The sequence below is a fragment of the Pygocentrus nattereri genome, chromosome 2, assembly GCF_015220715.1.
Source record: "Pygocentrus nattereri isolate fPygNat1 chromosome 2, fPygNat1.pri, whole genome shotgun sequence".
In the NCBI taxonomy this organism is placed as follows: Eukaryota; Metazoa; Chordata; class Actinopteri; order Characiformes; family Serrasalmidae; genus Pygocentrus; species Pygocentrus nattereri.
This window is the reverse complement of record NC_051212.1, coordinates 9485442-9503137: the sequence shown is the minus strand read 5'-3', so window position 1 is coordinate 9503137 and position 17696 is coordinate 9485442. Positions and strand designations below refer to the sequence as shown.

The window sequence follows — 17696 nt, the reverse complement described above, 5'->3', positions numbered from 1 at the left end:
ACAACACCTATCAGATTCCATTTCTGAGCCTTGGCTCAGTTAGACTCGTCGCTCAACGTAACAAAAGGCCTCTTTTATGTGTTCAGGCTCAGTGGCTTGTTCACCACAATCAAGATGAATGGAGAACCTTCTAGAACATAGAGACACGTCACAGTCACACCAGCGGGATACGCTCAGTCAGCCCAAGATCCGCCCACCTGCCCACTTTCAGCCAATGCTTACCCTTCTTGCTCTGCTGCAGGACTGAGGGAGGGGGCGTGGCCACCTTCATGGCCAATCCGTACGCGCCTCTGAAGGAGTGGCTGTCCCGCACGATGAAGCAGCCGGGCTCTTTGTCCTTCAGCACGATGATGGCTGTGTGGGGACAGGTGAGACAAGCGCAGTAGATCAGCTACCTCCATCATGTAAACCAAGCCAGGGGACTGATCCCAGTCAAGACCTACGAGTGCAGAGTATGACTAGTTACCTTGATCCCTCGAGATGTCCGGTTTGTACCAGTATTTGGAAGTGTCCTGGACAAACTTCACTGTTACCTGTTTGCCTGCCAGCACATCTGAAAAAGAAAAGAAAGGATTTCTGATGAGGGACTATAACTGTAAAAAGATGCCTGGTTAAACACTTAGTCCTAAAGACAGATTCCTGAGCCCGTTCTCTGACTACAGTACTTTTAACATGAATTAATCCATCCATCCATCCATCCATCCATCCATCCATCCATCCATCCATCATTCCATGCAATGCTATTCCACAGTTTTGGAGATAAGATATGATAAGAGTATTTAACTTACTTCTAGACATTTTAACTTGTTTTAAGTGATTTTATTAAGTCAAAAAATTTCATTATATTGGCTGTTAATTTTGTTCATTGTAAGAAATATGCTTGAAATAATCCAAAGCATTTGCCAACACAGTGAGATCATTTGACTGAATAAAATTACTTAAAACAAGTTGAAATGTCTAGAAATAAGTGCAATATTCTTATAATAACAATCTTAAAATGAAAAATATTACTGATCACTGTTGTCGGAAGGAAACCATTCTTCCATTCTTCATGAAATGTACACACAATGTAAAGGGCAACAGGCATTTTCAAATTATTGCAAAAAGTAAAAAACGACAAAAATGGAGATACAAGGTTTTCCTCCGACAGCAGCGATATATTGACTAGATCTGAGATTAGTTCATTTGCCCAGATATGATTTTTTGCATTATGGTTCTCCATCCTAGTCCAGGGGAACCCTGTCCTGGGTGTTTTTCCTGCTGTAATACTCATATTTCCACTGTAGGAAGGCTTGCTAAACAGCTGATAGTAAGATCAGGTGTGCTAGAGCAGGGGAAACAAAACATGCACCAATAGGGGGCACCATTAAAGGACCAGGGTTGGGAACCAGTGCATCGCAAGCATACAGCCTCTTTAGTTCACCTGGTAGCGGGGATGGAGGGCCAACACTGGACCTGCCCTGCAGTTCAGGCAGCACGTTGGGGAACGGTATACTCAGAGAGCTTCCGCTGTGGGGGCTGGAGAAGCCGCTGGGTGCGGGGGAGACGGAGCCTAGAGAGCGCTCGCAGTCGGACGTCCTTCGTTTCTCGGGCAGTGGGGGCTGCTGGAACTGGTAGTTCAGACCGTCGCCCTCTGGTACTAAACCTGAGGCCTCTGACGGAGGCGAGAAACCATCCGGCTCGCTCAGCACTGGGCTGCGGCTCAGGGAGTACTGGGCCGCCCTGGTTCTCTGGATGCCCCGCGGGGAGCTGTGAGCGTTGGGGGCCGGGTGTGGGTGTGAGTGGGGATGGTGGGAGGGAGGCGAGTTCTGGCTGAACTCCACTGTGCCAGAGCGCTGGTTGTTGATGGAGAAGTGGCGACTTAACAGCGCCCCCTCTGAGCAGGAAGACTGAGATGAGCTAGAGAGATGAATATGTTTTTAATGTACATTCATAACTACCACAAATCCATCACTCCCTTACTACTCCACAAAACTTCCTCAGGAAGACAAAAGTGCACTTAGACTACTCAAGAGAAGAGACTCATCAACTCAATCTATGGAAAAGGACTAAAGCCTAAATTCCACTACATATATATTTAGGTATTACCCTGGATGTCCGCTCTTAACCTGCCATCCAGCACACTTTACTGCTCTAATTGACCTATTGACCCTTGTGTGGTGTTGATGTGTTTGTTACAGTGGTCTGGTGGACCCACCACATTATTAGCTTTTCAAATCAATACAGCCATAAGAATTTAGGTAAAAGGACTAAATGTTTAAAATATCACAAGTGGCCAGCGTAGGGTTCTCCTTTAGCAGCTGTAGCCAGTCAGCAGCCTGTCCATGTTGTCCACCCTCACACACACACACACACACACACACACACACACACACACACACACACACACACACACAAATACAAACACACACTAACAGCAGGCCATGTAGGAGGAAAACAGAATGAAGGACACAGCACCTCCACACTTTTACTCCCATGGGTTCACCCCTACACCTCATGTGTAATATAAATGTGTGGGGGTGAACAGTGTGAAGACACTAAAAATGGGCTATTTTATGTGTTCTTCACAGAAAATGAGTAATAATAAATATTAATAAAACACATTTATTGGTAAACACTGAAATTGGGTTCCACCGACCTGAACACCACACAAGGGTTAAACTTGGCAATATAAGGTGAATCGAGTGTCTTTGAGCAGGACAATCACCCAAATGTGCTCAAATCCGACCGCAGAACTGAGCTGCTGTAGAAACTTAGGCAGCAGAAAAGTGACGTTACCTGTCTGTGAGAGTGATCATTCCTCCTGTGGTAATAGAGCGGGCGAAGGGTCTGTGGGAGGTGTTCACTATGCCTTCATCATGCCCCATAATATCTGCATAAGCTCTCATATCTGAAATCAAGACACAAAGACAAACATAATATTAAACAATTTTCCAATAATAGAGAAAATGATCAGTCAATCTTCAGGCAATATGCATACTTTGTTTGATATACTTCATATATAATGTATCCCATCACACACATACAATTTGCCCGCCACGTCATTCATTATACTTTCAGTCCATCGTTTTAATCTGAGTATTTTGGGCTGGACCATTTACTTGAATGTGCAGCAGATCCAAGCTTCCTTGCTTAAATCCTTCATTGCTTCACATAAACAATGGGTGTGCTGACAAAGCAACATCTACATTATATTGCGAAGTCGCACATAGTAAGTCAGGCTTTGTAGGTTTGCAAGTACACTTATACAAATAGCAGGAGCCGATGTTCACCATGACAACTGGGCACTATGGCAACAGGACGCAAGGTTGCGGCCAAGTCTGGACAGCTGAGAAGGTCACTTGCTACTTCCAAGTTAAAGACGTCATTCATTCTGTGGAGCTCTATGTTTTAGATCACCACTTCAGAGATGGTAAAACTTTAAAACAAACAACAAAGAAGGCTGAAAGTGTCGCAAATGAACTTAAATGAAACAGACAAGTAATCTAAATGAACGAGACCACTGCAAGTAGCTAAAAGCAAAAGAGAAAAGTAACCTAATGGAAGAGGCAACAGCAAGCAACTTAAACAAAAGCTCCAACTGCAAGTAACCCGAGTAAAAAGACAACTGCAGGTAACTGGCCATGCACTATAATGGTCAAAAGTATGTGGACACCTGACTATCACACCTATATGAGTTTGTTGGGCATCCTATTTGAAAAACCATGGGCTTTCACCATTCATTTGGAGTTGCACCCCCTATGTGGTTGTAACAGCCTCCACTCTTTTAAGGTTTTGAATGAGACTTTTGGGTTTTTGTGAGGTGAGGCACTGATGTTGGTCAAGAAGGTCTGGCTCAAAATCAACATTCCAGTTCATCCCAAAGATGTTCATTGTGGCTGAGGTCAGGGCTCTGTGTGCAGGCCAGGGGAGTTCCTCCACACCAAACTCATCTAACCAAGTCTTTATGGAGCTCACTTTGTGCACAGGGGCTCAGTCATGCTGGAACAGGAGAGGTTCTTCCCCAAACCGCTACCACAAAGTTGGAAGCACATGATTGTCTAAAATGTCTTTGTATTGCTGTTATCATTAACGCCACCATTCACTGGAACTAAGGGGCTCGAACCCTGGAAATGAGCCCCAGCCCATTATCCCTCCTCCGCCAAACTTTACTGTTGGCACTATGCATTCTGGTAGGTAGCGTTCTCCTTTCATCCATCAAATCCAGATTCATCCATCAGACTGCCAGATAGTGACGTGTGATTCATCACTCCAGAGAACGTTTCCCCTACTCCAGAGTCTAGAGGCGGCATGCTTTACACCACTCCAGCCGACACTTGGCATTGTGCATAGTGATCTTAGGCTTGTGTGCAGCTGCTCGACCATGGAAACGCATTTTATGAAGCTCCTGATACACAGTTCTTGTGTTGATGTGGCTTCCTGAAGCAGTTTGGAACTGCATAGTATGTGATGCAACAACAAATAAATGATTTTTATGTGTGATGCAAATCTGTTGCTCCTAGATGCCTCCATTTCACAATAGTTCTTACAGTTGACTGGCAGAAACCGGGCAGAAATTTCATGAACTGACTTGTGGCAAAAGTGGCATTCTAAGACAGTTCTACATTATAAATCACTAAGTTCTTCAGTCTGACCCATTATACTGCCAGTGTCTGTCTAAGGGGATTCCACTGCTGTATGCTAGATTTTATACACCTGAACTAAATAATTAGGATAAGTGTCCACATACTTTTGGCCAAAAGGTGTAGCTACAAGTCTGAGCAATGAAGCCACATGGCTTCCATTACACTTAACACTTGACATTGGTCAACACCATGCAAATTAAATTGTAATAATTAATGTGATGATGGAAACCAAACACAGCTATGTCTATAGGTCAGGATTTGTCAAACAGGACATCGCTATTGCGTATTGCCAAACATTGCGCACCATTTAACCCCACACTGCAAGATCCCCCTTGAAGGGTTGAGACCATCCACACACCTAGCTCCACCAGCAAACCAACACACCTGCTCCAGATGCTTCCCAAGACCCTGATTAGCTGGATTGAGTGGGTTGGTTTCGGTTTGGAATTACAAAAACCTTTATTGCGCCTTAGGGAATTAGCTCTCCAGGGATAGGGGTGGATCCACCAGCTTTGGAACGTTCTCACGGCTAATCAAACACAAACCAAATCAAAGTAGCATGGACAGGCCAATGGAGAGACCTGCTCAAGTGTGAATGCCTTCTTCTACTGTGCTGGCCCTTTGTCTATTGTTCAGTTAGGCTGTTTCCTCCCATTTAGAGGCCTTTTGTCAGAGGTCAGCAAGCACATATGTTCAGCCCTCTGTGTACAAAGGTTTGACATTTTAATGCAGCCACTCCTCCACAGTCTGGTGCTGTCTGGCCAGCAGAAAGAGCAGGCTGCTTTCTTGCCCTTAACATCGGCCTAACCTTGCCTAAGACTTTTATTGAATGACAAAACAACAAATGAGAGCCATTTAAAGACAAAACACATTTGTGTATATGAACAATGGACTGAGAGTAGCTTGACTTAGTCATGTTGTAAATTGCTAGTTGGTTTTTATTTGGTACTTATCTGAGTCATTAGTCATGGAGAAAACCATCAGTCTTCGGACTCTGTGGTCTTCACTTAACCTCAGCTCGCTGCTAAAGTGTCTCACTGGCAAAAACATCCAGCGAAAGGTGGAAACTATCTGTGATGTTCACTCAGGGGACTGGACATGACTCAAGGTATTGGTTGTTCTAGGTTAGTGAGTAATGCTGTGTGTGTAATGTCCATTTTTATGTTGTTCCTACTTTGCTTTTATTCGTGTAGAGGCTTTGAACTGGACTTTGTGTAACGCAATGTGCTGCATAAATAATATTGCATTTAGGTCACATGACTGATAAGACGGTAACACTTTTTATGAATGTCATGTTTGTAAGCATCTATAAAGACATTCATAACATGTTATAATGCATTCATAAGGCATCATAAACGTGGCTATAAATATTTATCAAAATTGCATTAAACGTTCTAGCCATACTTATTATGCATTATGAATTGTTAACGTATTGCATTATAATTGTTGTTCATAACAAATGATAAGAGCTCATAAGTCGTATTTGTCCGCTCTAAGTAAAGTGAGTGTACTGCACTAAAGCCTCCTCCAGTGTTAAGAGTGAGGCTTCAATCTGAAGGATTTACTGAAACACTAAAACATCCACAGTAAAGCTCATTACAGGCTTCAAATGACAGAGTTTAAACTAGAGCTGCCATCAGTGTTTCACCCAATGAGGGAAAGTCAATGTACACCACTGTTAATGTTCACCACCGTTAGCCTGGCACTGACTTAACACTGCATATCCAATAGAACGCTATCAGAACTTAGCATTACTGTACTGTAGTGTTACAGAGTGAAGGGTTCTAGTGCTTGATATTAGAACCTGTGAGGCAACAAATTACAATTATAGCATTCGACTATCTCACATCTCCCTCTTCAGGCCTTCACTCCACAGTGACTTCACGCTCAGTGTGATGTCAGAGGGGGTTCAGGGGAGGGGCTGATGGATGTGATGTAACATTTAAAGTGAGAGGTTCAAGGCTGGACAGCCTGTTTGGAGCATCTGAATACTCAGGACTGAAACCCCGAAGAAGCAGCACTAACAGCACCAGTGGTTAGAAATAAAATACTGGAAATCCCAGTAGTGCGAATAAACATTATATTTGTCTCCAAGCTGGGACCGACTTCTTTGTCACTGACAGTACAACTTGCTATGAGCACTACTTGTAATGCGTTACATTAACAAATTATAATGTATAATAAACATGTACATGTGTAATGCAGCATAGTTTTTTTTAAATAAATATTTATAACCATGTTTATAATGCTTTATGAATGCGTTATAACATGTTATAAATGTGTTTATAGATGCTAACAAGAGCATAGAAATGTGTTACCAATAAGACTTTAAATTAGCTAAGTAGCTACTAGCAATTCATCCACTAGGTCAGTTAACAGATGCCTGAACTGGCTAGTTTACTCTGAATGATGAGGGGGGGATGAAAGGTCACCCACCCAGAGGGGAAATGAATGGTCATTCACCCAAAGAGAACAAGGCTAGTTATAGCCTCATGGACTGTGATGGATGGCTGTAGCATCACACTCACAGTCTCCTGATCACAGATTTAGATTAAGAGACCCTCATTAGTCCCACAACGGGGAAATTTCACCTCCGCATTTAACCCATCCATGCAGTGAGACACCACATACACACTAGTGAACACACACACTGGGGAGAAGTGAGCACACTCGCCCGGAGCGGTGGGCACCTCTATCTGCAGCGCCCAGGGAGCAGTTCAGGGTTAGGTGCCTTGCTCAAGAGCACTTTAGTCATGTACTGTTGGCTCGAAACACCGACCTTCTGGTCACGAGGCTGGTTCCCTAACCTCCAGCCCATGACTGCCCCCATACAGTGCCACTCTGGAGTCTCAAGTGTTTATTTTCCTTTGACAGTCATTTAAAACATCACTGCTTATTTTCCAAGTTGTACCACAGTATTAAGTTTGACTCGAATATGACTACATAGTACGCTTCCACTAGAGTAGCTGCCTTATTCCATACAAGTGATTAAAGCTGCTGTGTCTGACTTACCATGCTCTGTCCTATAGGCCCCGAAGAGCGGCATGCTTGGAGTTGGAGTTGGAGCGAAGTGCGAAAGGTCCGGCATGTTCTTCACTGTAGAGAAAGGGATGAGGATAAACATGTTTGGTGTCTCTAAGACAAACTGAGCCCTCAACTGGCGAAACTGGGCAGAAGGATCTTATATAAGGCCGAGGGTGCTGGGGCATGTTGGGGCGAGCGTGAAGACACCGCCTGGACAAGCCTCCGTTTTTGGGAAACAGGCCGGTGTTTCATTTAGTCACTTTCTTCGAGTAAATCACAATTGTACAGACATAAAGAGGGAGGATTCTCAAGTGTCTGCTGTTAAATAACGACTGCTGTGAATAAGAGGAATTAACTATGACATTTTTGAGCATTTGGCTTTATAAGTGACAAGAGAGGCTCTGCCCCAGTGACAGCTTAATACCTTTTTTTTTTTTGAGAGTGTTGGCCTCAATGTACTCCAAGTTGAAATACACTGCTCAAAAAAATAAAGGGAACACTTAAACAACACAATATAACTCCAAGTAAATCAAACTGTCCACTTAGTAAGCAACACTGATTGACAATCAAGAAACCGACTCCATGAGGATGGTATGAGGGCCCGACGTCCACAGATGGGGGTTGTGCTCACAGCCCAACACCGTGCAGGACGCTTGGCATTTGCCAGAGAACACCAGGATTGGCAAATTCACCACTGGCGCCCTGTGATCTTCACAGATGAAAGCAGGTTCACACTGAGCACATGTGACAGACGTGACAGAGTCTGGAGACGCCGTGGAGAGCGATCTGCTGCCTGCAACATCCTTCAGCATGACCGGTTTGGCAGTGGGTCAGTAATGGTGTGGGGTGGCATTTCTTTGGAGGGCCGCACAGCCCTCCATGTGCTCGCCAGAGGTAGCCTGACTGCCATTAGGTACCGAGATGAGATCCTCAGACCCCTTGTGAGACCATATGCTGGTGCGGTTGGCCCTGGGTTCCTCCTAATGCAGGACAATGCTAGACCTCATGTGGCTGGAGTGTGTCAGCAGTTCCTGCAAGATGAAGGCATTGAAGCTATGGACTGGCCCGCCCGTTCCCCAGACCTGAATCCGATTGAGCACATCTGGGACATCATGTCTCGCTCCATCCACCAACGGCACATTCCACCACAGACTGTCCAGTAGTTGGCGGATGCTTTAGTCCAGGTCTGGGAGGAGATCCCTCAGGAGACCATCCGCCACCTCATCAGGAGCTGCCCAGGCGTTGTAGGGAGGTCATACAGGCACGTGGAGGCCACACACAACACTGAGCCTCATTTTGACTTGTTTTAAGGACATTACATCAAAGTTGGATCAGCCTGTCGTGTGTTTTTCCACTTTAATTTTGTGTGTGACTCCAAATCCAGGCCTCCACTGGTTAATAAATTTGATTTCCATTGAACTTTGTACAGAACAAAGTATTCAATGAGAATATTTCATTCATTCAGATCTAGGATGTGTTATTTGAGTGTTCCCTTTATGTTTTTGAGCAGTGTACAGTAAAGGTTGATTTAATGATAAGCCTTAAGATGCCTTAAGCCTGAAAAACTGGCTGTGCTACATGATAAAACATTATTGTGTTATGGACATTACTGTGTTCATAAGCACCATAATTAGCTGAAAGAGAAAAAAAAAAGTTTTGAGAGTTCAGAGGTTGCCATCTCCCAAAATGAACAGAACTCTGGACTTTCCCCAGCCATGTGTCTCAAAGAACCAGGTGTTTCTAGACAGCATAACTCAGTTAGGACTTGGTGCCTGCTTAGTGTGTCACGGTGAAATCGGTATCCAGTATGGCCTCCAACTGAGCCTAGCATGAATACGTTAGTGGGTGGGGTTTTCAAAGCATTAAATGCATTAAAAAAGCATTTCAATGCATCAAAAATCTCTTTCTGAAACTCCCAGTCAGGAGATTCTGCCTCGTTTTACAGATCTTTCATTTTTGTGTGTAAAGTCAGCTGCAAAAGTTTGGGCACAACATGCTGTGTTGATTTTCTAAGTGAAAATAAGTTACACATCCGCTACAGAGAACACGCCTCCACACATTATAAAGCACAGTTGCACAACCTGGGGGAAGAATTCAATATAAAATGGCCTGTGCGAAAGTCAGGGAACATTTTATATTGTATGTTTTATTTTTTTCCCATATCTTAAACTCAGCTAATAGAAACTGTTACTAAAATGTGGAAATGATGTATTACAGAGGTCACTAATGGGTGGACCGTGGTCCGAGTCCGGACTCAGACGCCGTCCTACGTGGACCTGGACCTATAACCAATAAACTATGGAGACTTATTGAACTTCGACGGGGCGGTCCTGTTTAAATCAGCGTAGCTTTTCTAGTCTTTATAGTAGCTTTAGTGGCCCAGGAGACTCTCAGACCAATCACATGTGTTATAAATATCACACATGACGTGACTCAGCCAATCAGATCTGTGCAAGACGATGAGCACTGAGACTCGAGTGAGTGACACCACACATGGGAGGGACGAGGCGAGAAACAGCAGTCAGAGAAGAAAGTGAGTCAGAGGGAAGTTGTTTCACATGTCGAGCTCTAAAAAGAGAAAACTGACTGTAAATGTTGTTGAAATCTGACTGAACTGGACTTTATTTGATTTGACATTCAGTTGTCGACTCTATAAGATGCTGATATTCCTACTTATAACCACTAGGCTGCTTTAGTTTACAGTATAATGCACTGAGTCATAATGCAAGTAAGACATTATGATGTTCCGGACCTTTGCTAGGGGAAATTTTCTCTAACTGGACCTTACAGAGTTTTAATTAAAGACCTCTGATGTAACACATTTGAGGCAAATTAAAACAATGCATTATTTTTTTTTCAGTTTACCAAGCATTCAGTAAACTATAACCCATAGAATGAAGCGTGTTACTGTTATGTAACTGAGCCAAACCAATAATTATTGTAATCATGATAAACTGTCTTGACATGTACGTCTCATCTGGCTCACCTGAGTTCCATTATGAGTGTGTATGTCTTACCATAAGGCGTGGGGGGTGAGACGGGGAAGGCGGGTGTGGGAGGAGTGATGTCACTGCCTGTGTCAACTCCTGAGTCCAGCCCAGCACCGGGGCCCCTGTACTCCACACTGTCTGCTCTGTATAGAGGAGGACGCTACAACACAAGATAAATAATGTTAGAGCTCTCCTGCTAAAACTCAGGTTTGACCCGTGTTTAACGCAACTACTTCAGAAAAATTCAAAGCTGAACTCTTCAGACTGTAGGCTTAATTTTCAGTGCTTAACCTCAACATTAATCTTAATCTTGAGATTTGTTATCCAGTAGCTACTATCAGTTACACCGATCAGGCATAACATTATGACCATTATCAGCTCCACTTACTGTATAGCTGCACTTTGTAGTTCTACAGTTACAGACTGTAGTCCATCTGTTTCTCTGATACTTTCTTAGCCCCCTTTTACCCTGTTCTTCAGTGGTCAGGACCCCCATGGACCCTCACAGAGCAGGTACTATTTGGGTGGTGGATTCTCAGCACTGCAGTAAAACTGATGTTGTGGTGGTGGTGGTGTGTTAGTGTGTGTTGCACTGGTACGAGTGGATCAGATGGAGCAGTGCTGGAGAGGACAATTACACTCTGACTCTCGGTCACAGATGGCTCTGAGAAACTGTGAGCTTCTAACTAAACAGCGACAGTGCTGAGACAGTTGCGCTGCTCGGGGGCCCAACCTACAGCTCTTTTTTATTACCTGTCCTGGAGGAATGCTGCGAGTGTACGTCAGTCTTTCCCCAAACTCCTGGTCCACTTGCCAGGCTGCTCGTCCACTCAGTGCTGGGTGGTCACTCACTTCACTGCCTTGCCGGCTCAGAGAGCGCAAACTCTCCCCTGTAGGTGGGACAGCTGATCACACATGCAAACACAGAGGATGTTACTGAACTGTGTGCAGTTACTAACATTACTTACAGTTAAAGACTGAGGTCTTTTATGATTATCTGGCATAAACTTTAAACTTACTTTTTAGTATTTTTTTCAGGAGTGCTCATAGGAACCAGCGCTCGCAATGTCTCCAAAACAAATATAGACATTTTATTTACTGGTCGAAATGACCAGTGAATGTACAAGTGAACCTACATGTGTTTTCTGTGTTTTATATGTGATGGGAAAGAAACTGTCCTCCAATTATGATATTGGTCAAAAAAGTTTGTTTTGGGGACTTTTTTGCCTCACAGTGCTCTGCATGTACCCCTGTATTGCAGTGTATTCGTTATCATGTTGTGCAATAACGTTCGGTGAAAATTTGCAGTAACTTTCTGTCAAAATAAACACTTTATGCTGTGTAGCTTTTTGGACTCTTCAGACATCTGGTTCCTATCACCACCGCTGTGAACAATTCTGACTCGGTCAGTTGCTCTAGAACAGAGCAGTTCACACCAAACCAGTCGGAATTGCTTTGTTTACAACGTAAACTTTTTAATTATGCAGAATTTAGGAAAAAAAATGAAAAGTAGATATTTGGAAATAGTTTTTCCAAGTGTTTTTTGACCATGTCACTTTTTCCTACTTTCACACTTTTGTTTAAATACTTTAAGTCCTACAACATAATAATTGTGAAAGAAAAATCTAATAAGCGACCGAAAGTTGAGTAGTTGCGTACGGCCAAACTTTCGTTAAAGTGTGGTGAATTTGATTTGATTGACTTGCAATACTGAACCAAACCCGCTACAGCATTTATAACACAAAGAGGACACATTTCATAAAAAGACAAAGAAAGGAGGAAAATCAGACTTTGAGTTACAGCTAGGTGGTCAGCCAGGGCATGCAAGAGAAAGGCCAAACATAATTGAAGTAGCAGAGATGCGCATACAAAGCACAGACAACCAAACGGTATCACCATGCCAGCTTACACAGTACTGGGACTTTCATGTAGTTATCCACCAATTCTCCTGCATGAAATTGATCCATTCACAACTTTATCGATTTGCATCAACCTCCTCAACATACACTGTGATTTCCACTTTCATTTTGCACACAGATGTTAATTCCAACTCACAGGTAGGCGCTGAGCAGAAATCCTCTGCTCTTTAGCCATTTAAAAAAATCCCAGTAAAACGACACCTTCAGGGACCGTGCAAACGGTTTGCTCGGCCGTCTGGCCTTAGTGTGAAGTGTCAGTTAGCGTGGACGTGCTAATCTTAGCCACTCACAGAGGCGTCCCGCTATTTCTGCCTCTGGAATGTTAATATGGGTGGGGGGGGGGGTAATCTGGGGCAAGATGGGACAATCACCATCTCAGGGCCTAGATTAGAGAACAGCTCACTGGAACCAATTTGAATGGCTCGCCCCATTATCATCTCATAGAGGAACTTTAATGAGTCGCACCTCTCTTAACGGCCCTTTCACTGGGGCTCAAAGTGCTTTTATTCAAAGGAGGTCACGGCCAGAACAACATTACCCAGGGTAGCTGAAGCATTACATGCTCTTACTGTTATGATCTGGTGTTTACTTTTTGCCTTAATCCACGACATGATGAGAAAAATGCGATCTGGGACTGCTGGGTCCCCATTTGTGCTCAGCATACTGCATTTTATATGATAAAAGCACAAAAAAGCACAACCTGATCACTTTCTTACAATAACTGTAGCATTTTGAGCACCTAATAAATCAGTTTGTGCCAAGTTAACCATTACCAAGTTTCTACTGTCACCTACAAAAACAGGACAGGGACACATTACATGAGTTATAGAAGATAATACTTGACCTACAGCCCATTGGTCAGATTCTAGTTAAGTGACCCTTATTAGTCCCACAATTGGGAAGTGAGCACATTTGCCTGGAGCGGTGGGCAGCCCTATCCACAGTGCCCGGAAACAGTTGGGGGTTAGGTGCCTTGCTCAAGGGCACCTCAGTCACGTACTGTCGGCTCAGGGGACCAAGCTGGCAACTTTCCAGCCACAAGGCTGGTTCCCTAACCTCCAGCCCACGACTGCCCCCCAACTTGCCGATCAGCAGCTGTGATCAAACAAACTATAATTAGCCAGAAACAAACAGAATACAATTTGGCTAAAAACATGGGGTCTGAGATGTATCTTACAGTCTGGACCTGCTATTGTGACGGTTTTATGGCTTCATGTGTCATCTTGTCAACTAATATTATCTTAAGTCTCATCAATAAATCCAACATTTCTCCTGTTGAGATAGTTGGAAGCTTAAGTTACGATTGTTTACCTTATTTCAAGACATTTTTACTTGTTTTGAGTGACTTATTAAGTAAAATTATCTCACTATATTGCCAGATAATTGTACTTGTTTTAAGAAAGGTGTCTGAAATTATCTGCCACTATACTAAGGTCATTTTTCTTAATAGAATCACTTAAAACAAGTAAATAATATCAGAAATAAGCGAGACAATCCTATGATAAGTGCACAACCATCTCAAAATAAGAAATATTAGACAGACCAACTAGATTGAAGAGCATTTCACTTGACAAGACTATTTTTTGCAGTGTACTTTTTGAGGCTGAAGGAATTACCAGTATCAAAGCGCATTTCATACAAACTTCTTCGCTTTACTTGTTTCTTTAATTTGCAGATTCATTGTATAAAAGCAGTAGAACATTTAAGGTTGTGTGTTATCTCAAGTGAAGTCACGGTTGCAATGATTACTGATCTACTGTCACTAAATCTACTGCACTGTGAACGGATAACAGCTTTGTTCATTTTTCTCATCCAGCATTTTCTGCTGATATTGGCCCAGTCCTGATACCTGGTATCGGACTGGTACCATCTCTAGTTAGTACACCACTTATCTCCCATAGGATTAATATTTGATTTATTTGCTAAAAACAGTTGAATTCATGCAATTTAACATCTCTAGAAAAAGTCAATGACTCTTTTGTAAATCCTTGAGAATTCCATAAGCAAAACATGGACAATAAACATATTTGAATGAAATGAACATGTGGATTCTTATATTTTTCAAAACGGCATAATTCAGTCATTATGATGTAAACAAAGTCATTCAAAGTGGCTTGGTGTGAAATGTTCTGTTCTAAAGAAGTCTCAGTAACACTTGTATTTGGATAGTCCACTTTAGATGTATTTGGATAGTCCACTTTAGATTTATTTGGATAGTTCACTTTAGATTTATTTGGATAGATCACTTTAGATTTATTTGGATAGTCCACTTTAGATTTATTTGGATAGTCCACTTTAGATTTATTTGGATAGATCACTTTAGATTTATTTGGATAGTCCACTTTAGATTTATTTGGATAGTTCACTTTAGATTTATTTGGATAGTTCACTTTAGATTTATTTGGATAGTCCACTTTAGATTTATTTGGATAGTTCACTTTAGATTTATTTGGATAGTCCACTTTAGATTTATTTGGATAATTCACTTTAGATTTATTTGGATAGTTCACTTTAGATTTATTTGGATAGTCCACTTTAGATTTATTTGGATAGTTCACTTTAGATTTATTTGGATAGTCCACTTTAGATTTATTTGGATAGTTCACTTTAGATTTATTTGGATAGATCACTTTAGATTTATTTGGATAGTCCACTTTAGATTTATTTGGATAGTTCACTTTAGATTTATTTGGATAGTCCACTTTAGATTTATTTGGATAGTCCACTTTAGATTTATTTGGATAGATCACTTTAGATTTATTTGGATAGTCCACTTTAGATTTATTTGGATAGATCACTTTAGATTTATTTGGATAGTCCACTTTAGATTTATTTGGATAGTTCACTTTAGATTTATTTGGATAGTCCACTTTAGATTTATTTGGATAGTCCACTTTAGATTTATTTGGATAGTCCACTTTAGATTTATTTGGAGAGTTCACTTTAGATTTATTTGGATAGTTCACTTTAGATTTATTTGGATAGTCCACTTTAGATTTATTTGGATAGTCCACTTTAGATTTATTTGGATAGTTCACTTTAGATTTATTTGGATAGTCCACTTTAGATTTATTTGGATAATTCACTTTAGATTTATTTGGATAGTTCACTTTAGATTTATTTGGATAGTCCACTTTAGATTTATTTGGATAGTCCACTTTAGATTTATTTGGATAGTCCACTTTAGATTTATTTGGATAGTTCACTTTAGATTTATTTGGATAGTCCACTTTAGATTTATTTGGATAGTCCACTTTAGATTTATTTGGATAGTCCACTTTAGATTTATTTGGATAGTTCACTTTAGATTTATTTGGATAGTACACTTTAGATTTATTTGGATAGTCCACTTTAGATTTATATGGATAGTTCACTTTAGATTTATTTGGATAGTCCACTTTAGATTTATTTGGATAGTTCACTTTAGATTTATTTGGGTAGTTCACTTTAGACTTATTGGGATAGTCCACTTTAGATTTATATGGATAGTCCACTTTAGATTTATATGGATAGTTCACTTTAGATTTATTTGGATAGTTCACTTTAGATTTATTTGGATAGTCCACTTTAGATTTATTTGGATAGTCCACTTTAGATTTATTTGGATAGTCCACTTTAGATTTATTTGGATAGTTCACTTTAGATTTATTTGGATAGTTCACTTTAGATTTATTTGGATAGTTCACTTTAGATTTATTTGGATAGTTCACTTTAGATTTATTTGGGTAGTTCACTTTAGACTTATTGGGATAGTCCACTTTAGATTTATATGGATAGTCCACTTTAGATTTATTTGGATAGTCCACTTTAGATTTATTTGGATAGTCCACTTTAGATGTATTTGGATAGTCCACTTTAGATGTATTTGGATAGTCCACTTTAGATTTATTTGGATAGTCCACTTTAGATTTATTTGGATAGTTCACTTTAGATTTATTTGGATAGTCCACTTTAGATTTATTTGGATAGTCCACTTTAGATTTATTTGGATAGTCCACTTTAGATGCGTTGTAGATACTACATTTACTTTTAAAGTTATATTCGATTAAATATCTACTAACCTGACCATGATATTCTTTAAATCTGAACCTGCTCTAACCCTAACCTTAACTTCAACCCAAAACCTATACCCAACCCTCACCCTGGTCCTAACCCCAACTCCACTACTGTTTAGAATCAACAGTTACAACAGACAGCTTGTTAACAATTTGAACATCTGCAGAGAATCTATAGGGGACTATAGTGGACTATCCAAATAAAGTGAGACAGAAGACTCTACGACACATGGGTTCGCTGGTGGTTTTGGTTCGTAAATAAAATGCCTATATTTGTGTTATAGACATTGTGATCCCTGGTTCCTATCAGCACCACCATGAAGAAATCTGAATCAGCTAGGTTTCTCTACACTGAACCGTTTCACGTCAAACTATCAAACCACCCCGAAGATCTCAACGACTGAATTATGCAGTTTTTTAGCAGTTTATGGAACTCTCCTGCCCTGTAGCCAGTAAAATGGCTCAGCAGTTGAATTAAGTTAGCTCTGACTCACATTAACCACACGTTCAGAATAAGGGGAGTCATCTGACTCACCAACGATGACAACTTCAAACCTCAAAACACTTCCTCTCATCTATTCTATCTGAGACTAATATGTGATTTACATTTACGACTTGATTTACATAAACTCAAGAATCATTTATGTCTGACTTTATATAAATAATGACTTAAGCAGAGTAGATAAATTGGTAACACTTTACTGTAGGGTACGATCCATAAAGCTACATGACACCTACATAAGCTTGTCATATCAACTGACATAACCCTACATAAGTATTTATATATACTTATTCCAATAGGCGTCATTCTTTATAAAGGTTACATTTGCCAGTTTTAGCTTGTCAATTTAGTCAAATTTAGCTAGTGTTTATAACAGATGATGCGTATTGGCATAAACACTTATAAACATTTATGTAGGGCTATGTCAGTTGTTATGACAAGCTTATGTAAGTGTAATGTAGCCTTATGAAGAGCACCATACAGTGAAGTTTTACCAATAAATCTTATAAACTAGACTAGTTTTAATTCTTCTGGGAACCAAAGCATCTATTGAATAAGAAATGCTGTAATTATCAATTTTT

At 41.0% G+C, this 17696-nt stretch overlaps 1 protein-coding gene across 1 annotated transcript in view; it reads right to left on the bottom strand.

The window, feature by feature from the left end:
* Positions 1-17696, bottom strand: part of LOC108440938 (tensin-3) — a 113740-nt gene that overhangs the window by 7593 nt on the left and 88451 nt on the right. The window contains exons 14-20 of the mRNA XM_017720139.2: positions 11393-11544; positions 10667-10799; positions 7638-7721; positions 2779-2890; positions 1424-1899; positions 467-553; positions 223-354 (exon numbers count right to left, since the gene is read on the bottom strand). Of these exons, the coding sequence (XP_017575628.1) occupies positions 223-354; positions 467-553; positions 1424-1899; positions 2779-2890; positions 7638-7721; positions 10667-10799; positions 11393-11544 (1176 nt within the window). The remainder of the gene's footprint in view (positions 1-222; positions 355-466; positions 554-1423; positions 1900-2778; positions 2891-7637; positions 7722-10666; positions 10800-11392; positions 11545-17696) is intronic.